At 40.5% G+C, this 22,063-nt stretch overlaps 1 protein-coding gene across 2 annotated transcripts in view; it reads left to right on the forward strand.

The window, feature by feature from the left end:
* Positions 1–22,063, forward strand: part of DEPDC7 (DEP domain containing 7) — a 217,186-nt gene that overhangs the window by 110,600 nt on the left and 84,523 nt on the right. For both annotated transcript variants that reach the window (XM_069223519.1, XM_069223520.1), the window contains exons 3-4: positions 4,865–4,995; positions 21,620–21,809. In XM_069223519.1, coding sequence (XP_069079620.1) covers positions 4,865–4,995; positions 21,620–21,809 — 321 coding nt within the window. The remainder of the gene's footprint in view (positions 1–4,864; positions 4,996–21,619; positions 21,810–22,063) is intronic.

Genomic DNA, 22,063 nt, shown 5'->3' on the forward strand with positions numbered 1-22,063 from the left:
TAGCTCCTCCAGCTATCTGAGTGCCTTACAATGAAAAAGCGATTTATACAAGGTAAAGCAATAAAAAAGTCTATATTAAGTACTACTATAGGACTTGTATATTACCAAAGACTAGCATTCAAAATATTGTGCTTGTCTGTTAAACAGCAGGTTAATGTAAAAGTTGTGAATCCATGGGGATGGTTTCAGTGTGAACAGTTTGGCTAATACACAATTTATACAACCTATCTAACAGTGTAGAACCAGTCTTTGTACTGCAGTTCCCCAATTCTGTTCATACCATGTTGTGCATTCTCAGCAGAACATCAAATAGTCATTGCTTTTTGGTACTGGTGTTGGGAGAGAGGCCATTGTGTTCTCTTTTGAATTTATTGTAATAAGGATTTGTCATGTGGAGGGTGAAGTTCACATTCTGGAACCACTTACTGGAAAAAAAAACGTATTTTAGGATTTAGACTTGGTATAAAGAATATGCACTTCGGCGTGATTGTGGACCGCCCGCGATGATCAGTTTACCCACTTGGTAATACCTAGTGTTCTCATGAAGCTATGCAGGACAGCTTGAAAATAACTCTGGTAGGTCATCTTTAAAATGCCTCTTGTCTTTTTCGCCAGACACTTCAGGGTTCTCTTGATGTAGGGGCAAATAGGATCGGGTTTTCGGCTCCCTAAATCTTCCAAAATGCAGCATTGAGGCCAAGCTGAAAGGAGCAATGTGGATCTTGGAATCTCCAGAAGGGAGTTACTGTAGTCCAGTCATGAGAGTACAAGCATTGGTGCAACATCTTTTAGATGATCAGCAGGATGAATGACTACATTAGTATGATTTATGTAGAGCCCTTCTTTCACTAAAGCGCTAATGTGTGCATTGAGACTGAGGATGTGTTGAGAGAAACATCCTAAAAATGTACCATTTTCAACAATTGAGAGCTTGTGTCTAGCAGGTTTGCTTCATCCACCAGTGATTGCACCAGTGTGAAGCACTTTGGAAGGAAGCTGAGAGGATTCAGCCTTCAGAGGGTTGAGGTAAAACATAAAATGTTGGACTTTGGCATTGGGCAAACATACGGTACTCCATGTTTGATGCAGTGTTCAGGGCAGTATGCTTAGTGCATTAACACTGTCAGCAATTCACATTTCCATATCTTCCTCACCCCGGTGGGCAAGAGCTTCCCTTCACAATCTAAGAAGTGCCGAAATGCTCAGTAAGTAACTTGTGCTACCTTTGTTTGCTACGTGTATGCCATAATGGCTTGTTTCAGAGTGCAAAGCTTTCCTGCTTGGGAAAATACAGCAGTCTAGTTTCAGCAAGCCTGAGGCCTGCTTTTGGTGGCTGGGATTTGAAAATAATCTAGCTATAGAAGAAGCCCTAGATGTACAGTTACCCTCAAATATTGTCCTCTTCTGTGTCTTAAGCTCACTTGCTTGAACGACGGCATTTAACTTAATATCACTGCTGCTGAAAGAAAGTAGGGCGGGGGTTTCGAGAGTTTACTGTAAAGATGACCAAGTGATTATTTGATCTGGCTTGCGAGATCCGTGCAAGAGCAAGTCCTTGCAAAGGAGTTACCAACTGCCCACGTAGTCTGGTAGAGTAGCCGACTTCATCTACTCCCATGAAAGCACAACAAAATAACTGGTTACTTCTGAAGTGCCTAATACAGTTTTATGTGCCACTCGAGGCAGCCATTTCCTTTTGATTGCTCAAAGCCTTTCTTGCCCCTCATGACTTGCACTTGATGCAAAAGTTCTTCACTCCTCATTCCCAGTCATTAAGGCGTTTGGATGGATGTTTTGCTAGTTTATCTCTCTTACTTACAGTTGGCCTGCTGTAACACTCTTGGTGGGGGTCTGTGCAATTACCTATTTGATATGCATGCACATGAATTTAGTTATTTGTACAAGCCCACTCAGACGGATTACTGGAATTGGGGCCCTGCCATAGCCTATCAATCATAACAAGGAAATGGCTAATGACCTCAGATAATATAAATCAGTTGGTCTGAATTTGCTTATCTTTTAGCTATCAACATCTCATCTTAGCTGATTTTGATCTAATGTTCAGTACGTGGAGGCCATTCCTTGTAAATACATATGTATAGCTTTCCTTGTACATTAGTCTTTCTCGTGTTAGTGCAGACCTTACCAGGATGAAGTGATGAGTAGGCACAGCAAACTTGTGATATAACCAACTTGTGTTTGGCAGTGTATTGGGCTTACATTTAAAAATCTTTAACAGGTAAATGCTAGTTTAATGAATGAATACCTTCAAATAATTTCGATTTCCCTCAACCATATACTCTGTTCATTGGTTCTCTTTTACAGAAGCCTGGAGGATCCACCTAATCTAGAACTTTATCCTGAAGTTTTAACTGCCATTCAACTCTTGTAGAAATGTACAATAGCAACACAAGATCTGTAGCTGTGCACTTCCAGACTTTGGAAACATAACTGGGAGTAAATACTGTAGATGCCTCTTGTGTGCATAGTTTATCAGTAAAAAGTATGGAATACAACTGTAGACTCTACCCGCCCAACAGCTTTAGGCGTTTGTGCCACTCCAGAAGTTGATGCTGATGGGATCTATAGAAGTGGCTAGATGTTCGTTTGACTTCCTTAGACAATTCTGAACGTGCTTCTAGGGAAAGCTGCACTGGGCTATGGGAAGTTGGAAGAAATATTACTTTACTGGACACCTGAGGCACCGTCTTCTCAAGGGTAGCAAAACAGCCTCACTGGACGTGTATTCTGCCCTAAAGCAGCTGGGATACATTGAAATACAATCAAACACGTTTTTATTGTTTCATTTATTTTTGTGTGTAAGATTTTAATTTGGCGAGATGTTAAGTATTGGTATTTTTTTTTCCTGTTGCTGTTATGTTTCGGTGTAGGGTAATGTAGAATAGGTACTGTTGGTGGATCTTATTGGATTTCCCAATAATGTTAGGGTTAGTGCTTTATTTGAATTATGTATGTCAGTCGGATTTTTTTTTTTAAAGATTCATCTGCTATTTACATGTGTATGTACATTGTTTTACATAAAAATATGTACATACACATATACTTAACAGAAAGTATAACCATCTTTGATTCTCTTATGGGGACCCCTGTGCTTGACTCGAGGTAGAGTTTAAGTTGGCTTGGACAAGCCTACGTCTGGCTGTATGAGTGGCAGACTATAATCCTTATGGCCTCTGTGGCTTAAGGTTGCAGAGATGGCCGTTCGGTACCACGCCAAGTGCTCCTTGTATAACTTACAGCGAAGTTCCACTTCCCTCAAGCCTAGTGCTAATGGAAGAAACAAGTCCGCTTGTTATCCTTGATGGTTAGAAATCATTCCCACTTAATCACCCTGCTCCTGCAGGGAACTCAAAACTGCATTTCAGCTGAATCCATTTATATTATGACCTCTGGAATCACACCAAGCAGTGCAGTCCTTTGCTCTCCTCCAGCCTTATCCGTGGTCCCCCGCAGCAATGTTTATAGATGATATTTTTCAATAACTTTGTAGCAGTCTGGTTAGTTGTTCGTGTGATTACAAAACGCATCACTCGTCCTCCTAGAGCGGTGGGTTCTTAACCTGTCTGCAGACGCCTAGACCACAGTGCTTACTGAAGAGTCTCACGACTGTTTAGAAAATTAATACTAAGATTAATATAAATATATATATATATAGGAGCAAAATTTTTACTTTTAAAACATTTTGTAAATCACAAGCGAGATGCTGGGTCATGTTCTGGGTTACATCTTTAATCATTCTGTAATTTAGGAAATCCTTGGGATATCCACATTTAAGTTCTGGCTTGACTGTAAGAGTAATTTCTCTTTTCTTTTGAAGCTTTGTTTTCTGGAATCTGACGTTGCTGCTATGCAGGCTTGTGAAGAAATGGGTGGTGTGTACAGAGTTCCTTCCTAGGAGCTATTGTCTAAACAGCTGTTCTGGTTAGCTGACAACGTTTCTTAGAAACGAACACCACCTTCAAGCTTACCTAGCAGCATGTCAGGCCTTTGTAAACCAATGACTTTATTTTTGTTTTACGTTGAGCAACAAAGCCAACAGATCGTTACTTTTATTGTTCAGTTCTGGAGGGCGGTGCTACGGGCTTGATAGCTGAGCAATGACAAGCTGATTGGTGGTACAAATAGGACTCTTCCCAATAAGGAGAAAGGTATGTAGAATGGCTGGTGCAGTCTTGTTTTCTCAGACAGATTAAAAAACCTGGCAGCTGCTGCTCTTTAGCCTTTAAAGTCCTGCATTGAATAGTAAGGCACACCATTGCAAAGGGGACAACAACTCTGCTGGCGTAGAGGAACGGAATCTGGTAGTTTTTGCTGAGCCTAATATTACCTCTACCAAGATGGCTTATCAGAAGACTGCCACACTCTGGTCTGGTGCTGGACTATGCCTGTCCAGCCTGAAAAGCTAGGCCCCTCCAGACGGAAACAAAAGCAATCACAGGCTGGTTTTGGCTTGCATAAGCCTGGCCAGTGAGTTATAACTTGAGTCCTGTGGCAAGGTGAGCAAGAGACCCACGTCTGTCTATACCTGTTGCACACAGTTTATCTACAACAGCATAGTTCAGTGGCATCTATGCTCCATGGCCCACTCCCCCCCCGCAACACACACACACCGAAAGTAATTGTAAACATTTAAGCAAAAATGTCAGGAAGAATTACATAAAATAAATTAACATTGTAATGCATTAGGCAAGGGTGTTTTATTTCCCAATGGGTCTGGCTTGGGGTTGTAGGTCATTGCAGTGTGTTGTCTGGAATGTCTAGAGGCTCAAACGTTTTCTTGACTTCAAAAAGTAATTTGGTTTAAGTTACATGTGTAAAAATCCTTTGTTTGCTTTTCTATTAGGCAGGATGAAACCGGTTTATTTCACAATTCTCCATTGAATTCGGAGAGTTTAGAAAACCTCTGGGATAACTTGAGCCTGACACCGACTGACTTACCTCCAGTAAATGCCACTGCTGGCCTACCTCAGAAAGGTAAGCAAAGCTGTAAATCCATGCATGATGGGTGTACAATCAATTTTACTGTTTGCTGGCCTGCTCTTCGTCGTCCTCCATGATTGAAGATGATTTCACCCCCCTGGAGACTGCTGACCTTCTTTAACTACTGAATGTAAGATTTGTTACTAGAGCAACTCTGGATTTTCGCATGGCTGATTGTTTTTTCTCTGTGTGGCTAATCTTGTCCTACTGAAGCCATATCACTTAGAGAATTGAGAATTCCCTCTACTTCACCTCTTTTTGGCTGTTGGTCTATATATAAATCTATACCCGAGGGAAACTTGTCCAGTGCCCCAGAACTCGATGCAAAAATATTGCTCCACATGCCTATCCTTGCATGTGCATCCTACTCACGGTGGTGATTCCTTACCAGCGTCCCTGCTTGTTCTGAGTAAATGTTAGTAGAACTATTTTGTTGACACCTGTCCACATACCTTATTTAATCCACCATGACATTGGTGACATAATGTTTGTAGGGAACCCCATATATGTGGAGACAGAACCTTGAGATGTATAGGATCTCAGCTACAGGCTACCTGATGATGTTGGGTTTTATGTCCAGATGCAGACTTTTCTATGAAACTTGGAGCTTCAAGGGGCAACAGTGTGTCCTTTCACACCCTGTAAATGGGAGCCTGTACGAGTCAGTGAGGAGCTGGTTTTCCTATATCAGCTCTTCAGGCAGCTGGTGGTGCTCTAGCAGACCTTGGATCAGCAAACTGCAAGAAACTTAATACATCTCCCAACTGTCCTGTAATTGAATTCTTTCCTACCAGCTGTAGTAGGGAGCTCTATGGTCATGAGGCATTACTAGTCTGCTGGTTACATCAGGGTTGGAGTGATGGCGGGATAGGCAGCTGGTTGTCTTTTGGAAAAGCTAATCAGTGGGCACAGTCTCCAGGACCACACTAGACTTTTGTCTGTGTCATTTGCTACTTTCACAGATGGTAATGTTCTTTCTTGAAACCTAGCATTGGTATCTCTGTAGTCTAAGGAACTGGACCTTTGATGTGAACATAGCACCTGGCCTGTGTCAGATTCTTTTCTGTATTACTAAATAAAGCATTAGATATGGATATGGATACTGAACCCCAGTTAGCGTGCCCTTTAGGAGATTAGCTTTAGGATGACTACTTACCTGAAGACCAATAACTACCTTCCTCTTTCTCTGGTGCAGTACCAAATAGTATGTGTAACATTTGACAAAGTGTTCCTGGAGAGACTAAATCATGTGATGTGTGGTTTGTCTGTTGGGACCCAGTGTCAAACTCTGCTGTGACCTGACTTATCAGTGCCCAGCACTGTATTGCATTCCTAGTCAGAGGTTTTGCATGCATTTAAAGCACATTTGTCAAAGTGCTTCTCTTAGACATCACAAGGCATACTGGGAATGCTTCTCTGTCTGAAATGGCTGTAGTGGAGTTTGAAATTCTGACCATGGAGTCCTCCTTATCCCGATGTAGCTATGCTTTGCCCACTCAGAGGAAGTCTGATTGGAACTCATGAAGTGTGCCTGCAGATTTGGTGATGCTCATACAAGCTGCTGCATAGCAGTTGAATGCAATAGTTCAGAGAACAGATTATGAAGCCCCCATCAGTGGGGTGACTAGTGACATTTGAAGGTGGTGGGGGGTAAAAGTTGGGTATGACTTATGTGGAGAGCAAGCCTAATGGACAGACATGGGGTCGAGGGTGGGTCCTCCTCCCAAGAAACAAATTAAAAAAAAAAAAAAGGACAAATGGTGCATTTGAAAGCAAATCAATTTAGTGAGAAAGCAAGGTTTATAAAGCAGTGCGAATGTATAGCCTTGACATTTTAAACACATTAAAAACTGCAATAATACATCCAAAGTTATTTTATTGTGCAAATTGTACAGCCTGACTACATCAGGCCCTCTAAAGTGTGTGCTTGCCCAGTGTCTTGCATTGCATGTGGCATCAACTTTAGAAGTAAATGTTCCAAGCAGGCATTGGGAAGCACCCACAGCTGCTGGCTACAATCAGTCATGCAGAAATCTGTGCAGACAAGTCTTTAAGTGGGATGAAAAAAGTGGGGCTCGCTAAAAGGGACATGTAAAATAAACTTCTGTGATTCCCTTAGTCTGCCACCCGACCTGTATTTTGGTTTCTCTGAGATGTTATTTCATCCAGAAATATAACACAACTGACATACACCTAAAATGTGTCAGTCCTATTGGCTTTGTCAGTAGATGTTATCTGTTTAAAATAAATGAGTAACACCAATTTTAACATTCATTGTTCGCAAATCAATCCATGGAACAATTTAGCGGAGGAACAAATATAGCAGCTTCGCTTTTGAAGGGGCCAGCGACCTGCAGCCAGGGTCTAGGGTTTCAAAGTGTGGGTTAAGGGGACAAGGGGTCTCAGCACAATATAAATAACCCAAGATCAGCATTATAACACTTACCATTGCCAATGACAAGGTACTAAACCATACGTGCTTGCATTCACTCCTCCTGTGTGACGAATAGGAAAGGGTGGGATCCTGTGAATGACTGATGCCTGCCCTCACGCAGGGATAAAGGCTCCAACACACAAAACCATGACGCTAAAAGTGGCACTGGCCTACAGTGGATACCAGCATAGACCACATTGGAAGCGAGGGCTTTAGAAAGTCAAACCCTGCGTCGAGCTTCGCAGTGCAGAAAAGTTGATTTAATCCCTGGATTCCGTATTGTACTTCAAAGAGAGGCGGAACAGGGAGCCTACTTTTAATTGCATCGATTTGTTTAGAGATACTACTCTATCTATAAACGAATCGATATATTTAATATTTTTTTGATGTAGGTGTGCAGGAATTTCAGAGGGATGCAGCCCCTGAGCCCTAAAGGAGAAACTGCTACTGGCTACCATTATGATTTCCTAATTTAAGCCATTTGTACATCTCGGGTTTGCAGTTGGGGATTTAGCGGCTTGGCTGTTTTTTCCAGATAATATTCAACATTTCTGGCAAGCTGCTATTATCCTTTCTTGCATATCACACTTACCAACAGGGAAAGCGTCACAGGCTGTGAAAATCTCCTCCTTTGGATTTCCCCAGCACCTTTGTGCAGATCTCTCTTGCATCCCTCTCCTTTGATAACGATGGCCTTCTAAAGGGTAGATGCTTTTTTGAGCTGATATTGTCAAATCTGCTTTGAGCTCGAGCTGTTGTGGATTAGTAGATGGCCCAGGATGGACCTGTTGGCTGCATTGTTTTGAAAGGGAGGTAGTTCCCAGTGATGACAGGGCTGAAGTTTTTTATATCCTGCCTTGAATTAAGTCCTGTAACCTTTTTGTTGTTACTCCCATCTTCCATTTACGCAAGGCAGTCTTATAGGTGGAAGGTTTTCACATCTCTTGCCATTACTGAAAGCTTTAAGATCACTGATGGCCCACATTTTGTGGTGTTGGTTTAATCAAGTAAGACACAGAACAAAAACTCACTGAATTAAGTCAACTCTACAGAGATCTGCTTTTGTCAACTGTAGAATGATGAAAGGCTTAATCAGCCTTATTAGATTTCAAATTTGATTTGGAGATTTCAACTAAGTATTATTACTGACGAATAGTATTAGATGTCGGATGCAATTTATAAAGGGCAACATCTGCCAGTGTCTGGGTGCCTAGTGCCGACTCTTTTATGGTTGGTTGTACTTGGTGGACGTTAGCCAAGTCATTTGGTTTTTACTAAAATTATTTGCACTTTCAGACACACTGCTACAACCTCGGCCTGTAGTCACTTACACTTTTCATCCCTCCACTACACCATAGAGCATGCTGCAGTGGGTCAGCCGACCCCAGCCGTTGGCTAGCTTCAGTCTGAGTGATGACCTTCAGCTCTTTTACAAGGCGCACCTCTTTGCACAAAGTAGTTGACTTCAGCACCAAGGACTTCTGTGGCAATGTGTGCCTTTTCAGACGAGAACAAAACTAGTTTTGCTTTTATGTATTTTTGTTTTTTTTAATTGACTAGGACCGCCCTCATCAATGGCATGATCAATTAGTATTTTTTGAATGTGACATTTTCATTGTACACATATAGCAGTGTTTTTTAGGTGACTGCATTTTTGTGACTTGCAATAAAGTAAACCTCGCACTAGCTTGTCCATGCCAGACCTATTATCTTTGCTAATGCTTGTTAGCTACCTATCCGGTCTTTGCTTAACTACATCTCGTAATTTTTATCACTTTCCTACTGTCTTCCTTTTCACCCATTGTTGTGGCCTTGTGTTCCCACCCGCCTCTGTTGGTTTTTAAAACTTTAAGTGTAGCCCTTGGGTTGAAGTATCTGGGTCAAATATATGAGGGAGTTCCTAGTATTCAACTAGGCATTAATCCCCCAACCTCCTCCAAAAACTTTAAAGGCTGAAACGAAATGGAGTGATTTTTCTTTTTTCTTTTTTTTTATACCACAAAAAACTAAAGGAATAAACAGTTACATTGAATCTAGAAAGGGGTTAATTGCAAGAATTCACATGTTTGCATGTTAGCATTGCTGCATTGTTGGTAATCTACAGTAAGTGTGCACCACAGAATGCAGGTTTAATGCATAACTGTACTTCTAAAATATTCTCTTATGTTTTCTTTTAATGTTCTACACTATCAATCTAATTTGCATCATAGACGCAGCATAGCTCTGACTGGAACATATCATCACTGATAGATGATCAGTCACTCAGGATCTAAACGGTGAAGAAAAACTAAGCGTCCCACTTCTTAAATAAAAACAAAAAAGAAATTATCTTTAATGGACCAGCAAACGAAACTCACTTCTTCGGTGGTCCTAGCTGTTGAAATGATGGTAGGAGCACGTCTCAGTATTTTGATGAGGTGTGGAAATTTGCTTCAAGGTGATGCCCGATTGGCAGTAGAAAAAAACACAGCCGTTGACTTCTATAAAGATGATTAGTATTGTGCAAGAAAGACCATAAAATGTGTTTGTGAAATGGCAAGCCCCTCCAAACTGAATTGGGCAAAGAGGCCGTTGCTGCTATCCCTGTGCCAGAACAGGCAAAAGTCTAAAGGAAATTACCTGTTCATACAGTCACAGTAGACGGCATGCCCGCACAGCAGACCCCACATTCTGGAGAAAAGGATTACCTTAGTCAAGAAGATGCTATTCCGTGACGTTGGCAGTTGGAACACTGTTGTAAACGAGTGCTTAAAGAAAGGAGCTGTAAAAACAACGCAGTAGCTCGTTCCCACTCTTACTGAAGGCATATTTGGTGTGCTTCAGAAGTTGTTTGCCTGAAAGCTGCTTAGATGAGCCCCAAAAGTTGCATCAGTGAGTGGGTGGCATCTGTCTTCGAAATCCATAATGGGTTAAGGAAGCAGGCTGTGCAGTGGGCCCACACGCTGCTTCTCTGAAGTAGTCTGCCTGTGACTCAGCATACAACATTCGCCTTCTGTATATTTAGGAATTTAGGCATCTAAAAATGTTTTATCGCAGACTAAAACCTTTATTTCAAGTGGGCATTCATTAAGAAAGGAACAGTAACCCACAGCTGTTTTGGTAGAACGACCACACCAGAACATATGTATAAGTTCTGATCACCTACAAGTTGTTTCATCTCTTGTCGTTTGAAAGCCACCCTTGTCCTCCATGGTACTATTAAGCATTCTGCTGTATCAAGTAGTTTGTTTCCGACCTCACTTTTGTGGGCATTTAGTTATCAATACAGCTTTGCGCTTGGGTGTTGGATTGTCATTACCGACCATCTGCATTTAGTAGCCTCTGGTTGCAACTACTTGAGAGTTGATAACTATTCTACTGCAGACGAAGGTGGATTTTTCAGCATCCTTGGTAAATGGCTACTGTTCTTCAGGCATTGGTAGATCCAACTTTTAGAAGATCAAACTTGTTTGCACACAATAGGCCACACTTAAGATTTAGGTTGTGATGCATGGGAAAAGTGGCAAGATTTGACTTCTTTATTACACCCCTTTTGGAATCCAAATTTTAAGTAGGCAAACATCTTAATGGACTTGGCTTGTAAACTGATATCCTATTATGCCAACAAAAGGTTCTGCTGCAAAACAATAACAAAATTGCCTGCAGTAACCTTGCATGGCATTGTCAGAAGCATTACAATACGGCCTGCCTGCCAATATCAAATCAGGTTGGAAAATCTAGATATGCAGGTTTCTTGGCATGTAAATAGTAAGACAAACATCTGTTGGAAAGTTGTATTGTTCCAAAGGAAAACAAAACACCCATTACGCATAGTCAAGTTAATGTTCATGAGCTTCAAAGAGTCTTTACTCTTAGTGTGCAAATATATCCTTTTCTTCTAACCTTTGCAAACATCAGAAATCTGAATGTAAGCTGCCTCATCAGATTCCAGTGCCACTGAAGTGCTGCTTTTCTGTGATCACCTTAAAATACTACAAGGTCACTGGACTGAAGAACTGCAGGTGAGAACTGGAAAAACAGAGCATATTTGGTGTCTGTAATTCACCATTGTACACATAGCTGACATTTTAGTTTTGCACTTAATAGTGTTAACAAAAACAGTCTGGGTTTTTCCTTTTTACACAGTTTTCCTACTTAACCTTTTGAACTTTGTCTTGTGTTTGCCAAATAGTTTACTTTGACTTATTCAGTTGTTGTTATTCACATTATTTTGTGATTTAACATGTCCCTGAATGTTGAAATCTGATTTTTTTTTAACTCCTTACCACTTACCTTCTTAAAGAAACCCCATCAGAGAAAATAAAATTTAGCTTCTACAAGTCCAGTTTGCTGTACCCCTCAAGTGTTTCCATACACATTCAAAGCGTCCGCCTCATAATCCGAACGAAGTGGAATGTTATTAAATCACATCAGTTGAATAAAATGCATATTTTAAATAAACTAAGACCCTTGACACACACGCCAGCTTGTAAAGCGCATTGGTCTTATTGTAGTAAAATGTTGCACACTTGTTCTTCTTGTCGTATCCTTTTTCTGTGCTGATTGTGGCGAAGAGGCAGGAGGACCTCTGTTGGGACTTTTCATGGACTCATTTTACTCATGAATATCAAATGTTGAACTGGTATTGAAGAAATCCTATCGGGTTTAATTATTGACATTGGTTCAATCAGAAAGAGCTTGTGGTAACGGAGTTCCAATTTTACTTGAGATTTGTGAGAAGGAAGGTGGATATATGAAAATTTAATAGACCGATCTATTTAAGGATTTAAAGTATCTCGTATAATATAAAATTGATGATTTGGATAGTTGGACTGTATTAACCACTGGAAATTGCAGGAATTGGGGACGACGTTAAATACTCGAAATTCGTTTTGGTTATATAACTAGAATAGCCTTAAAGCACCAAGTATGCCATGAAGCATGTTCTGGCTGAATTTTCTTAAGGATTAGTGTATGAGAGCAGTCTGCCTATAAATGTATTTGCAAATTAGACAGTAATGTGAAAACGTATGTTTCACAACTGTGCAATATAAAGTTTTGGTAGTTTATATCCAATAATAACTAAATGCTTATACCTAACAAAATGTTGTTTTTTTATTTGTGCTTAATATTTTTGATTCTATAGCATTTTTTTTCTATATTTTGGGCCAAAGATTTTGGATTCATTTATTTGCAGGGTCCACCTGCAAAGCTACCTTCACAAAAACTATCACACTTATCTCATCTGGCATTGTTTTCCAGTTGCATCATATAGCTAGGGATCTTTTTCAAAATGAGTTTTAGAATGTGATAGCACCAGTGACCCATCGGTTTTACAAACTTAACTTTTGATCACACCAAGAGCAGGATTAGTCCACTTTTGGGGGTCTGTTTTGCAAGAAGCTTTTCTCGAGCTTAACATTTTCTTGTATCTAAAATGGTACAGTCTAGAGTATGTCAAAATTTGCAAATATGTCCCCCAAGGCAAATGTGCTCCACGCTAATAGCGAAAACATAACTTCTGAACTTGTTATGCAAGGGCTCAGTTGCCTCGTTTAAATAGTTCCTGTCACCAGTGCTTACTGTGGATGCAATCAACGTTTTATGAACAACTTTCCTTAGTCAAAGTCTGAATCGGTCTGGCTGTTTTTGTTGTTGCTGTGTTTGGGGCATGATGAGGTTACTTTTGAATGTTAACTAAACTATAAACTAGGAAGAAGTGGCCTTTATATTGCGTAGACAGGTGTTTTTCTACCCCAACGTAAGTTTGCGAGTTTTAGTTTTTTCTTCTTTAACATTTTCTGCTGATTTTGTTTTAACAATCCTGTTATACAAAATTCATAATCTAGTTTGGAAATTCCTGTAGGGCCAGGGCATTAAAGTGAAATCTTATCATCTTGGCCCTTCTTGCATAGGTGATATTATAGAATGTGAAATTGGTGATGGATACTTAAGAGCTGGTCACTCTGTGATGACTGGTTCGTTAATGTGCTTCAGACTAGGCCTTTCCCTGGTAAAGGAATATCATTTAGTGCTACCATTGTAACCATTCTGGTTCTTCTTGAATCTTAGAGTTAACTTGATCTTCCTAGCTGTGGCGACCCATAAAGAGTGACTGAATTAGAAAACCAAGGAACAATGAATATATCCTCCTGGTCCTTATTAGTGGTTTTGTGCTTCAAGTTGCCTCTTAAAATAAATATGCCTTCTCATATAAGCAGGATGCAATGTGAAAAGTGATATTCTAGGGAAAAAACATTGCCCCTCAGTTTCACAGGACTCTAATATTGTTCTTGGTTAGGAAGTCCCTTGCTGCCTTGGTTTTGGTGAACACACAAGTTCAGTAGCCACAACCTGAGCAGAAATCCTAAGGAAACATCCACTCCCAGGACTTTCAGATCTCTTTTGTCCTGCATTATAGGGTCACACAGCTGAGGGCAGGAAGGATTCAACTGTTGGATCTCCACAGAGACAAATCACTCTTTCAGGCTGTCGCTCTAGTCACTAGTTTGTCTTGGTGTGTTCTGCCCAGCAGAACCAATAGTGGTACCCTTATTCACGCTAGAGCTGGAAGGACCCATGAGTGGAATGCAGGAGGCTCTTAATACAGTCACTTAGGCACCCATATCACCTCTAAAACCACTTAAAGCAGACACTGTCCTCTCTGTCATTAGCTCTGTCCCAAGGTAGTGAAAGCAGGTCTAGAATCCTCTTTTGCAGCTCTGTCCTTATTCTGAACTTATCCTCCAAGTTGGAAATGGAGGCAGATATACATTCCTCAAATTGCTAGTATCTGCATCCTCGTTTGTGTTTTGAGGAGACTAACCCTTCACTGCAGGCGGGTGGTGGTCCATTCATCCCATATCATGCTTTCTCAGTAATCCATCTCTTGATATACTCCTCACAAGAGGCAATCTCCCCTTGAATGCATACTGTAGCTCTCTGCAAATCATGCAGTGAAACCTTAATCATGGAATCCTCGTAGTGACAGTCGCCTCCTTCATAGGCCCATCACCCCCCTAGTGGACTCTTCGTTGGGGGGGGGGGGGATTCAAAGTTTTGTCCAGAAAATCTACCTCTATGTCCCCGTTAATTATTATTATTTTTTTTTTTTTATTCTTCTTCATGCTCTTTAGGCCCCATTGTTTTTAGGTAGTGAACTGTTGCCTCAGGTTGAGTAAGAGTGGTTGTAAGATGTATCACAGTGGGGAGAGAAGCAGTTGCCTACCAGCAGCCCCTCTTCCTTTTTTTCAGCCCCTGAGATAGCTCTCTCCCCATTCCGGTAACTTCATCACTGGGATCTGAAGGTCCCTCCCTCATTAATCTGGCTCCCACATGGGCGCTCTAGCATTGCCTAGACTTCAAGTACTTCAGAGTATGCCGCATGTGGTATTACAATCCGGAAAGGCCAGGCTGTGGCAGATACACGCCATAATTCAAAAAGTCCAGAACTACCAATTTCTGTAGTCCATCTAGAGACCGTGGCGCACCTTACCTGAACTTGTTTCCCTGGGCCTTTCACAGCAGTACTTGCATGACCTCTGCTTCCCAGCGCTGGATGTTCGGTGAGAACGGAGCTGTGAAGCTCTCTACAGAGGCAGTCATCTTTGAGTTTGCCCACCCCATAGCTTAAGCTGTAAGGGATTAGATAGCTCTGCGGAAACTAATCTTGTATACTTTAAATGCATAGTCAAATAAGACTTCAGTTTCACATTCAAATAAGACTGTGGTTTCATATCCCTGAATGTTAACCAGTATATTAATGCTTGGTCCCAGTAGGTTGATTGGTATTTTATCCAGACCTCAAGTACTCAAATATAGATTGACATCTGTTCAACAACAAAACTCCTTTGAAATCTTTGCATCAGTATCAAATGTCACCTCTGAGTGGATTCTTTTTGTCCTGTCATCTGTTTCTGCTGAACAACCTTGGCCTGATTTTCCAGGTAACACCTTTAAACCTTAATGGTGTTTTCTGGTGACTTTGATTAATTTTTCTTGGATGGAGTTTACCCTTTACATGTGTTCAATATAGTTATTGATATGAATTATAGGTAATATAGAAACTTAGCATACATAATGCTGGTCATGCTTTTTGTAAGTGCCTGTGAAGGAAAAAAAGTCTTTGGAAAAACATTTTATCCTTGATGCCAGTCACAAACAAAACCTTACAAGTTTTGTTGAGAATCAAGATTTACTCAGTCAGTCAGTCAAAGTACTTTATTTCGATAAATATCATAAAAAGGCATAAAAAAATAAAAAAAAGTTCAATCACATATTACAGGCAATCAACAATTTATATTATCTACAATGTTCAAAAAAGGGGGTCAGTAAAGTAAAACATCCTAAAAACATCATTTAACGTAAAACATTAATATTCTCCCAGATTCGCAGAAATTACATTTCCTATAAAAAGTTAATTAATCACTCAATTCATTACAATAAAATAATCGGATTGATGGCGAACTTCTTTTTCTTAACCCTAACAGCTCCCACTAAAAAACTAGCAACATGGAACATAATCCTAGGGGTCTGTAATAACTGTAAGAACAAGAGGGCAGGTTTGACCTGTATAAACCCCTCCTCCTTTAAAATTGGGAACAAATATTTATTTCTTAAGGCCGCGTAATGGTCACAGAATAACAGAAAATGCATTGTATTCTGGATCGAAAAATTATCACAATTACACGGCGTTCCTTTTTCCGGAGGAGACCAGGTTTGAAAATGGCCAAGAGTTAGATGGATCAGGTTAAACCGAAAGCGTGTGAGTAGAAACCGGTGAAAGGGTTGATTTACAATAGACAAATATAATTCAGGGCCCACATAAGTACTCAAAATGATACTGGCCCGCACCGATGGTTTCTCATATTCAACTTGTTCTCTTTCTAGACATAACCGATCTTTCATCATGCTTTTAATTAGTCCAATATCTTTAACAGTTATTGATTCTGGGGAATAAAAAAGATCCGCTCTCCCTAATCTAACAAAACAATTTTTGATATAAACTAGCCACGCTATTTTATTTACTTTATCCAGCTGCAGGTAATCTTTTAATATGGAGTGGTTGAGCGGAATTTCTTGATTCAGCCAGATCTTTAGCCAGGCTAGAACGGGGGCCAGTTTGATCAAGTCTGAAATGTAGCCCACACCCAATTCAGTATGGACAATGTGTGTGGAAGTAGACTGTGGGAGAGAGAGAACCGATCTTAAAAATTTATTTTCCGTGATCTGTATACTTTCCATAGAGCAATAGCCCCATATCGCACTTCTATACGTTGCTATTGCAAGGCATTTTGCTTCATAAATTTTTAGCAAACTAACAATTGGCCTCGCCCCGAGTTTGTTCATAAAACCCCGAAGAGCAGAGGACGACTTTGCAAGGGCAACATTTCTATTTTTTATCTGGGGGCCCCAGGAGCCTTTCTCATCGAAAGTGATCCCTAAGTATGGAAATATTGCTACTCTACACAATTCTTGCCTCCCACAAGTAAAAGTTTTGGGGAGTTTATTTTTATTACCCTTACCCATGATCATAATCTGGGACTTTTTAACGTTGATCTTTAAATCCAAGGAAGTCATAAAAACCTCAAAGGCGTCCAATAATCGTTGAAGACCAACACCAGTACGAGAAAGCAGGACAGCATCGTCCGCGTATAGGAGAACCGGAATACCGAGTTCTCCTATCCGTGGGGTGTCCTGGGTAGCATCTTCTAGTGTAGATTCCAAGGCATTTATATAAATAGTAAAAAGAAGGGGAGCCAGAATGCACCCCTGCCTGACTCCCCTTTCTGAGTTAAAGTGGCTGGTGCATCGCCCCGCAGTAGTAACTCTAACAGAAGCTGTTAGGTCAGTATGTAAATCTACTAAGAGGTTAACAAGAGCCTTGTCCAGTCCCATGTCAAGTAAGATTTTCCATAATTTAGATCGATTTACAAGATCAAAGGCTGACGAGAGGTCCATGAACCCCAGATACATGGAACCCTCCTTTGCCTTCGTGTATTTCTCTATTAATAAATACAAATTCAAGCCTTGATCTATAGTACTCCTTTTAGGTCTAAAACCATACTGCACATCTGCTAGGACCCCTTTCTCTGTTAACCAATCGTTCAATTTATTTAAGATAACTCGACCTAAAATTTTCACTGAGGAATCAATCAATGAAATCGGCCTGTAACAAGATGGGTCTTGCCTATTACCCTTTTTAAACACTGGTATAATTATAGATTTCTTCCAGGAAGACGGAATTTTATCAAATGCAAGATTATTAAAAACCTTGCATAATACCTTAGACCAAAATTTTGGAAAACTTTTAAAAACGTCCCCAGGTACCCCATCTGGGCCCGGGGCTTTGTTTTTTGTGGGTAGGTCTATAGCCCTTTCAACATCTGCAACTGCAAAAATAACTGCATCCTTGTCAGGGGAGATTTCCCCAACTTCATCTGCTAAAGTTCCACCAGGAGGACCAATATTAGAATATATCTGACTAAAGTGTTTTATCCAGCCCTCATCTGGGATGTTTGCCTCTAAAGGAGTATTAGTTTCATCACAAAAAAAGGGCTGATTTATTATTTTCCAGAATAAACCACTGTTTTTTAGGGTTGCTGGATCCAAGAGTTGAGCCAAGGCGTTATCTTTCAGAGTCCTTTTCCTCTCTAGAATAGTTTTTTTTTATACACTTTCCTAGCATTTACTATTTTTGATCGATCTTTAGGAATAGATTTTAGTGCCTTAAGTAGTACACCATGTGCTTTCGAGCATTCCTTATCAAACCATCTATTGCCCTCTAGCGCCTTCTGGCTAGATTTAGCCTGGAGACTACGATTAATTTCTAAGCAAATCTGATCAAATGCTACTGTAACCTCCTTAGGGTCTGGATTTTCCGCTAGACATATAGAGATTTCATCCTCCACTTTGGATAAGACCTCCTGAAAAAAAGTTTCAGGGACTATTTTTGTCCACTTCAACCTTCGATTCTGGTCTTTGACTTTAAGGTTCAAGCCCCCACTCTCTGCGACTAGTTTGAGAGAAATCAGTTCAGTGTTCTTAAAAACAAGTACAACAGGATTATGATCACTAAAAACTGACACCTCAGTACAATAATTTAAAACACTATTTAACAAAAAAGAAGACAAATAAATATAGTCTATAATAGTACCATTTTCTTTGCCCTTAAACGTAGGGGACCTGCTATTCCCGTCTCCACAGCCAGACTCATATAAATTCCATTTAGCAAGGAAAAGCTCAAGATAATCCCCCTGCCTAGTATGTTCTGGATGAGCAGTTGAGGAAAAGGGAGGGCCTTCCTCATCCCTCCTAATACATGGTAGGGTACATGGATGTATGTTAAAGTCCCCTAGTAATATTAACTCAAAAGTATTAACATTTATACTATAGACTGACAAAAATGTATCCAAGTCATCCAGATTTTGATTGGTACAATCATTAGCATGCGAATTATAAAAATGTATAAAAAGGATCTTACCCTTATCCTGGGTGGAAAGCTCAACAATTAGACAATTTACTGAGCCCGAGGGGCATTGAGTTAAGGTACCTTTCATATCCAGTTTGAAAAGGCTTAATAGTCCCCCCTTAGGTCTTCCTGCCACACTGTTTGTAGCTGGAATGCAAAAATGACAAAAGCCATCTAAGGAAAAGCTATTCGTTTGATCCCAAGTCTCTTGTAAAGCAATGACGTCAAAAGATTTTAGAGTCCTTTCCCATTCGGCTATCCCAGACTTGCTCTTTAAACCAGCAATGTTCCATGTAGCAATCTTGATGGACGATGCTGAAGACTGGGAAGAATTTCCCAAGGCATTTGGCAGTCAATCATTTTCCTCCATAGAAGATAAGGCAGCAAACCGATTGTGAAGAGGTAAAGTGTTAACGGTCTGCCTGTAAGACAACTGATGACGACTTGGCTCCCCCCTAATTTGAGACCGGGACATATTCACAAATACATTCGGGGTACAGACATCCATACCTCTTCCGTTCTCATTTGAACATTGCCCTTGCACATACGACGAGCGACATTGAGTATTGGTCCCATGATTATAAAAGAAGCCAAGAGGTCTAGCATGAACCGCATTTTCTAGAGTTGGCAAAATTGCAGCTCTCAGAAGCACTGTTGCCACGTGTTGCGGGTGTTTAAAATTTATAATAATGCAGTCTCCACCACTATTTTTAGGGCCATTGCCAATCCAGCTAACTCTGCGGGTAAATAAAATGTCATTTGCAAGGGCACAATGAAATCCACAGTTCTTATTCAGCCAAGCAAGCGTCTTGTTTTTAAGAGCAGGATACGTTTCTACCCCAGAACCATTCAGGCACAAGTCAACCTCTGGGACATTTGTTAGAACCACAGTATATGGTGCACATTCTGGCGGGAGATTAATAGAATTATGTCGCCTAGTTATACTTCTTCTATCAATGACTGTCCCTCTTATAGTGTCCTGAGTACTCCTTTGTATTGATCGTGGTTGACTAAATGTGTTTTGTACACTAGCCGACCCTACTGGCAACGTAGACAAGGATGAGGCGGTCGGCACACTTACAGTTGGTGGGGCCTGAACAGTAGCCCCCAAGCCTTCCACCCTATTACTGACTATAGAGTGTAACTGAGCCCACTGGGCGGTTAGCCATAGAGCCTATTGAGTCTAAGTGGGTACTCAGTGGAACAGTGGACCGAGTCAAACAAGATTCTACAAGGCCTTCCAGTCTAGTAACCCTAAGAAGCACTAATTCTACCTTGGCCACCAGGGGACTGATCAGTACTTCCAGTTTAGATTCAAGAATTGTGACCAAAAGATCAATTTGACTTGAGTGCAGACTAGCCCCCTCAATAATATTGGTGGGCTCAGGGACATTTCCCCTATTGGTAGCTGTTGGGCCAGCTTTTTTTGGCTTCCGACCCCCTGCTTTCTTGACAGGCCCCTTCCTACAAGCACGTACCGCTCTCCTAATGGGAGATTGAATAAGAGGAGACTTTGTTGGTAATGTCCAATCCTGTACTTGAATAGGTTCGGAACAACAAACCTGCTCTACCACAGAAACATCAATATTTAAATCGTTCTCATTGTTGGAAATAGTTGAGACACTCTGAGACAGTGATATAGAGGGTGATATAGAGGGTAAGCTCTGCCTTATGGGAGATGTTTCTGGACTAACCCTACTTAATGATGATCTCCTATCTTCGTTAATTTTACTAACTACTTTAAAAAGATAGTTATCCAGGGTCCTTGAGTCATTATTTGTAGCCATTTTAGAGGACCTCAGTTTGGACATGATGGGAACAGCGGAGTCGTCGATTATCTGAGTTTGCACGTACTCTTTCCAGATTCACCCTACAAATGTAAGGCTCCTTCCAATACTACACAATCTTCCCGTGAAACGCCCGCCAGTGTTCAGACAACACTGGATAAGGGTCAGTGGTGTGTCAGGGTCACAGGGTTCCGACACTGCGCGGGACTCGAGTCCGGCTCCCGTCTCCCCTTCCACAGTCTGCAGCTCTGACCTCGCCTCTTCCCGTGGTCAAGATTTACCCAATTTTAGTTTTCTTATTTTTATTAGACTGTGAAACAGGCAAAAATATCTGTTCAGCATATGTTATGGCATGTCCTTGTTTTGTGTTATTGCATAAAGTTTTTAAAGTTTGAGTGCTCACATATATAAATATTCAAGGATATTAGCAATGTTTGTGAACTTCAGCACAGCAAGCATTGAAGAGGCTTCTTTATCTTAATAAATGTTTTCTTTGGTGGGGTTTCACCAACCTGGAGTGGTAAGCTCCATTGGGTGCCTGAACGAACACTCTGATAAGTTTATTAAACTTCTAATCCTAGGTTCTAAGAACTTCAGTTCTGACCTTTGTAGTTGGAGAAACCACCTACAATGTTCTTGTCTTGGTCTTCTCTGTGAGTGTGTACATCACAATACTTTGGTATTCAGCTTGATTCGAAAGTGTGAAATGTGGATTTCCTTTTGTTTTTCAATTTTAAGATGAAAGTTGGGAACAGTCCTTATTAGTTGACTAAGACTTGTGCTTCCTAAAATACGGCTCTGATCTTTTTCAACATGATCAAGTATATTAAAGCTGTTACCTCTTTCCCACAATTCATAAGATTCCCTTAATGTCCTATTAATAGGATTGTGCTGAAGCGTTAATGTGTGTTTTTTTTTTTTTTTTTTTTTTTTTTTTTTTTTTTTTAGTGCTTGATGAAGTATGGCAGGAACAGACCATCCGGCGACTGCTGCAGATTGTAGAATTGCCCCTTCTTGATTCTTTACTAGAAGGTCGAGATTTAGAACACCAGGCATCAAAGCGAGAGAAGGAGAAAACTATGGTTGTCACAAGCAACTACTTAGACCGAGAAATTCTCAAGGCATTCAGCGACTCACAGTATGTATTTTATTTTACAATGGGAAATTTAGTTTTACTTTAAAAGTATAAAAAATTCTCCCAAGGTTTGACTCTGTCTTGGATCATTTTAAGATATATATGTGAAAATGATTTAAGTAGAAATATTTTCAGAGTGTTAAGCATTCTAAAGTATTGCTTATTTGAAGCATTTGCCTATTTGCAATTTGATTTATGGAATAGTGGTTACCAATTAGCTAATGAGGAATGTATCCAAAGGTTTGTGTGTTTAACAC

This window comes from Pleurodeles waltl, chromosome 3_1 (assembly GCF_031143425.1).
Source record: "Pleurodeles waltl isolate 20211129_DDA chromosome 3_1, aPleWal1.hap1.20221129, whole genome shotgun sequence".
NCBI lineage: Eukaryota > Metazoa > Chordata > Amphibia > Caudata > Salamandridae > Pleurodeles > Pleurodeles waltl.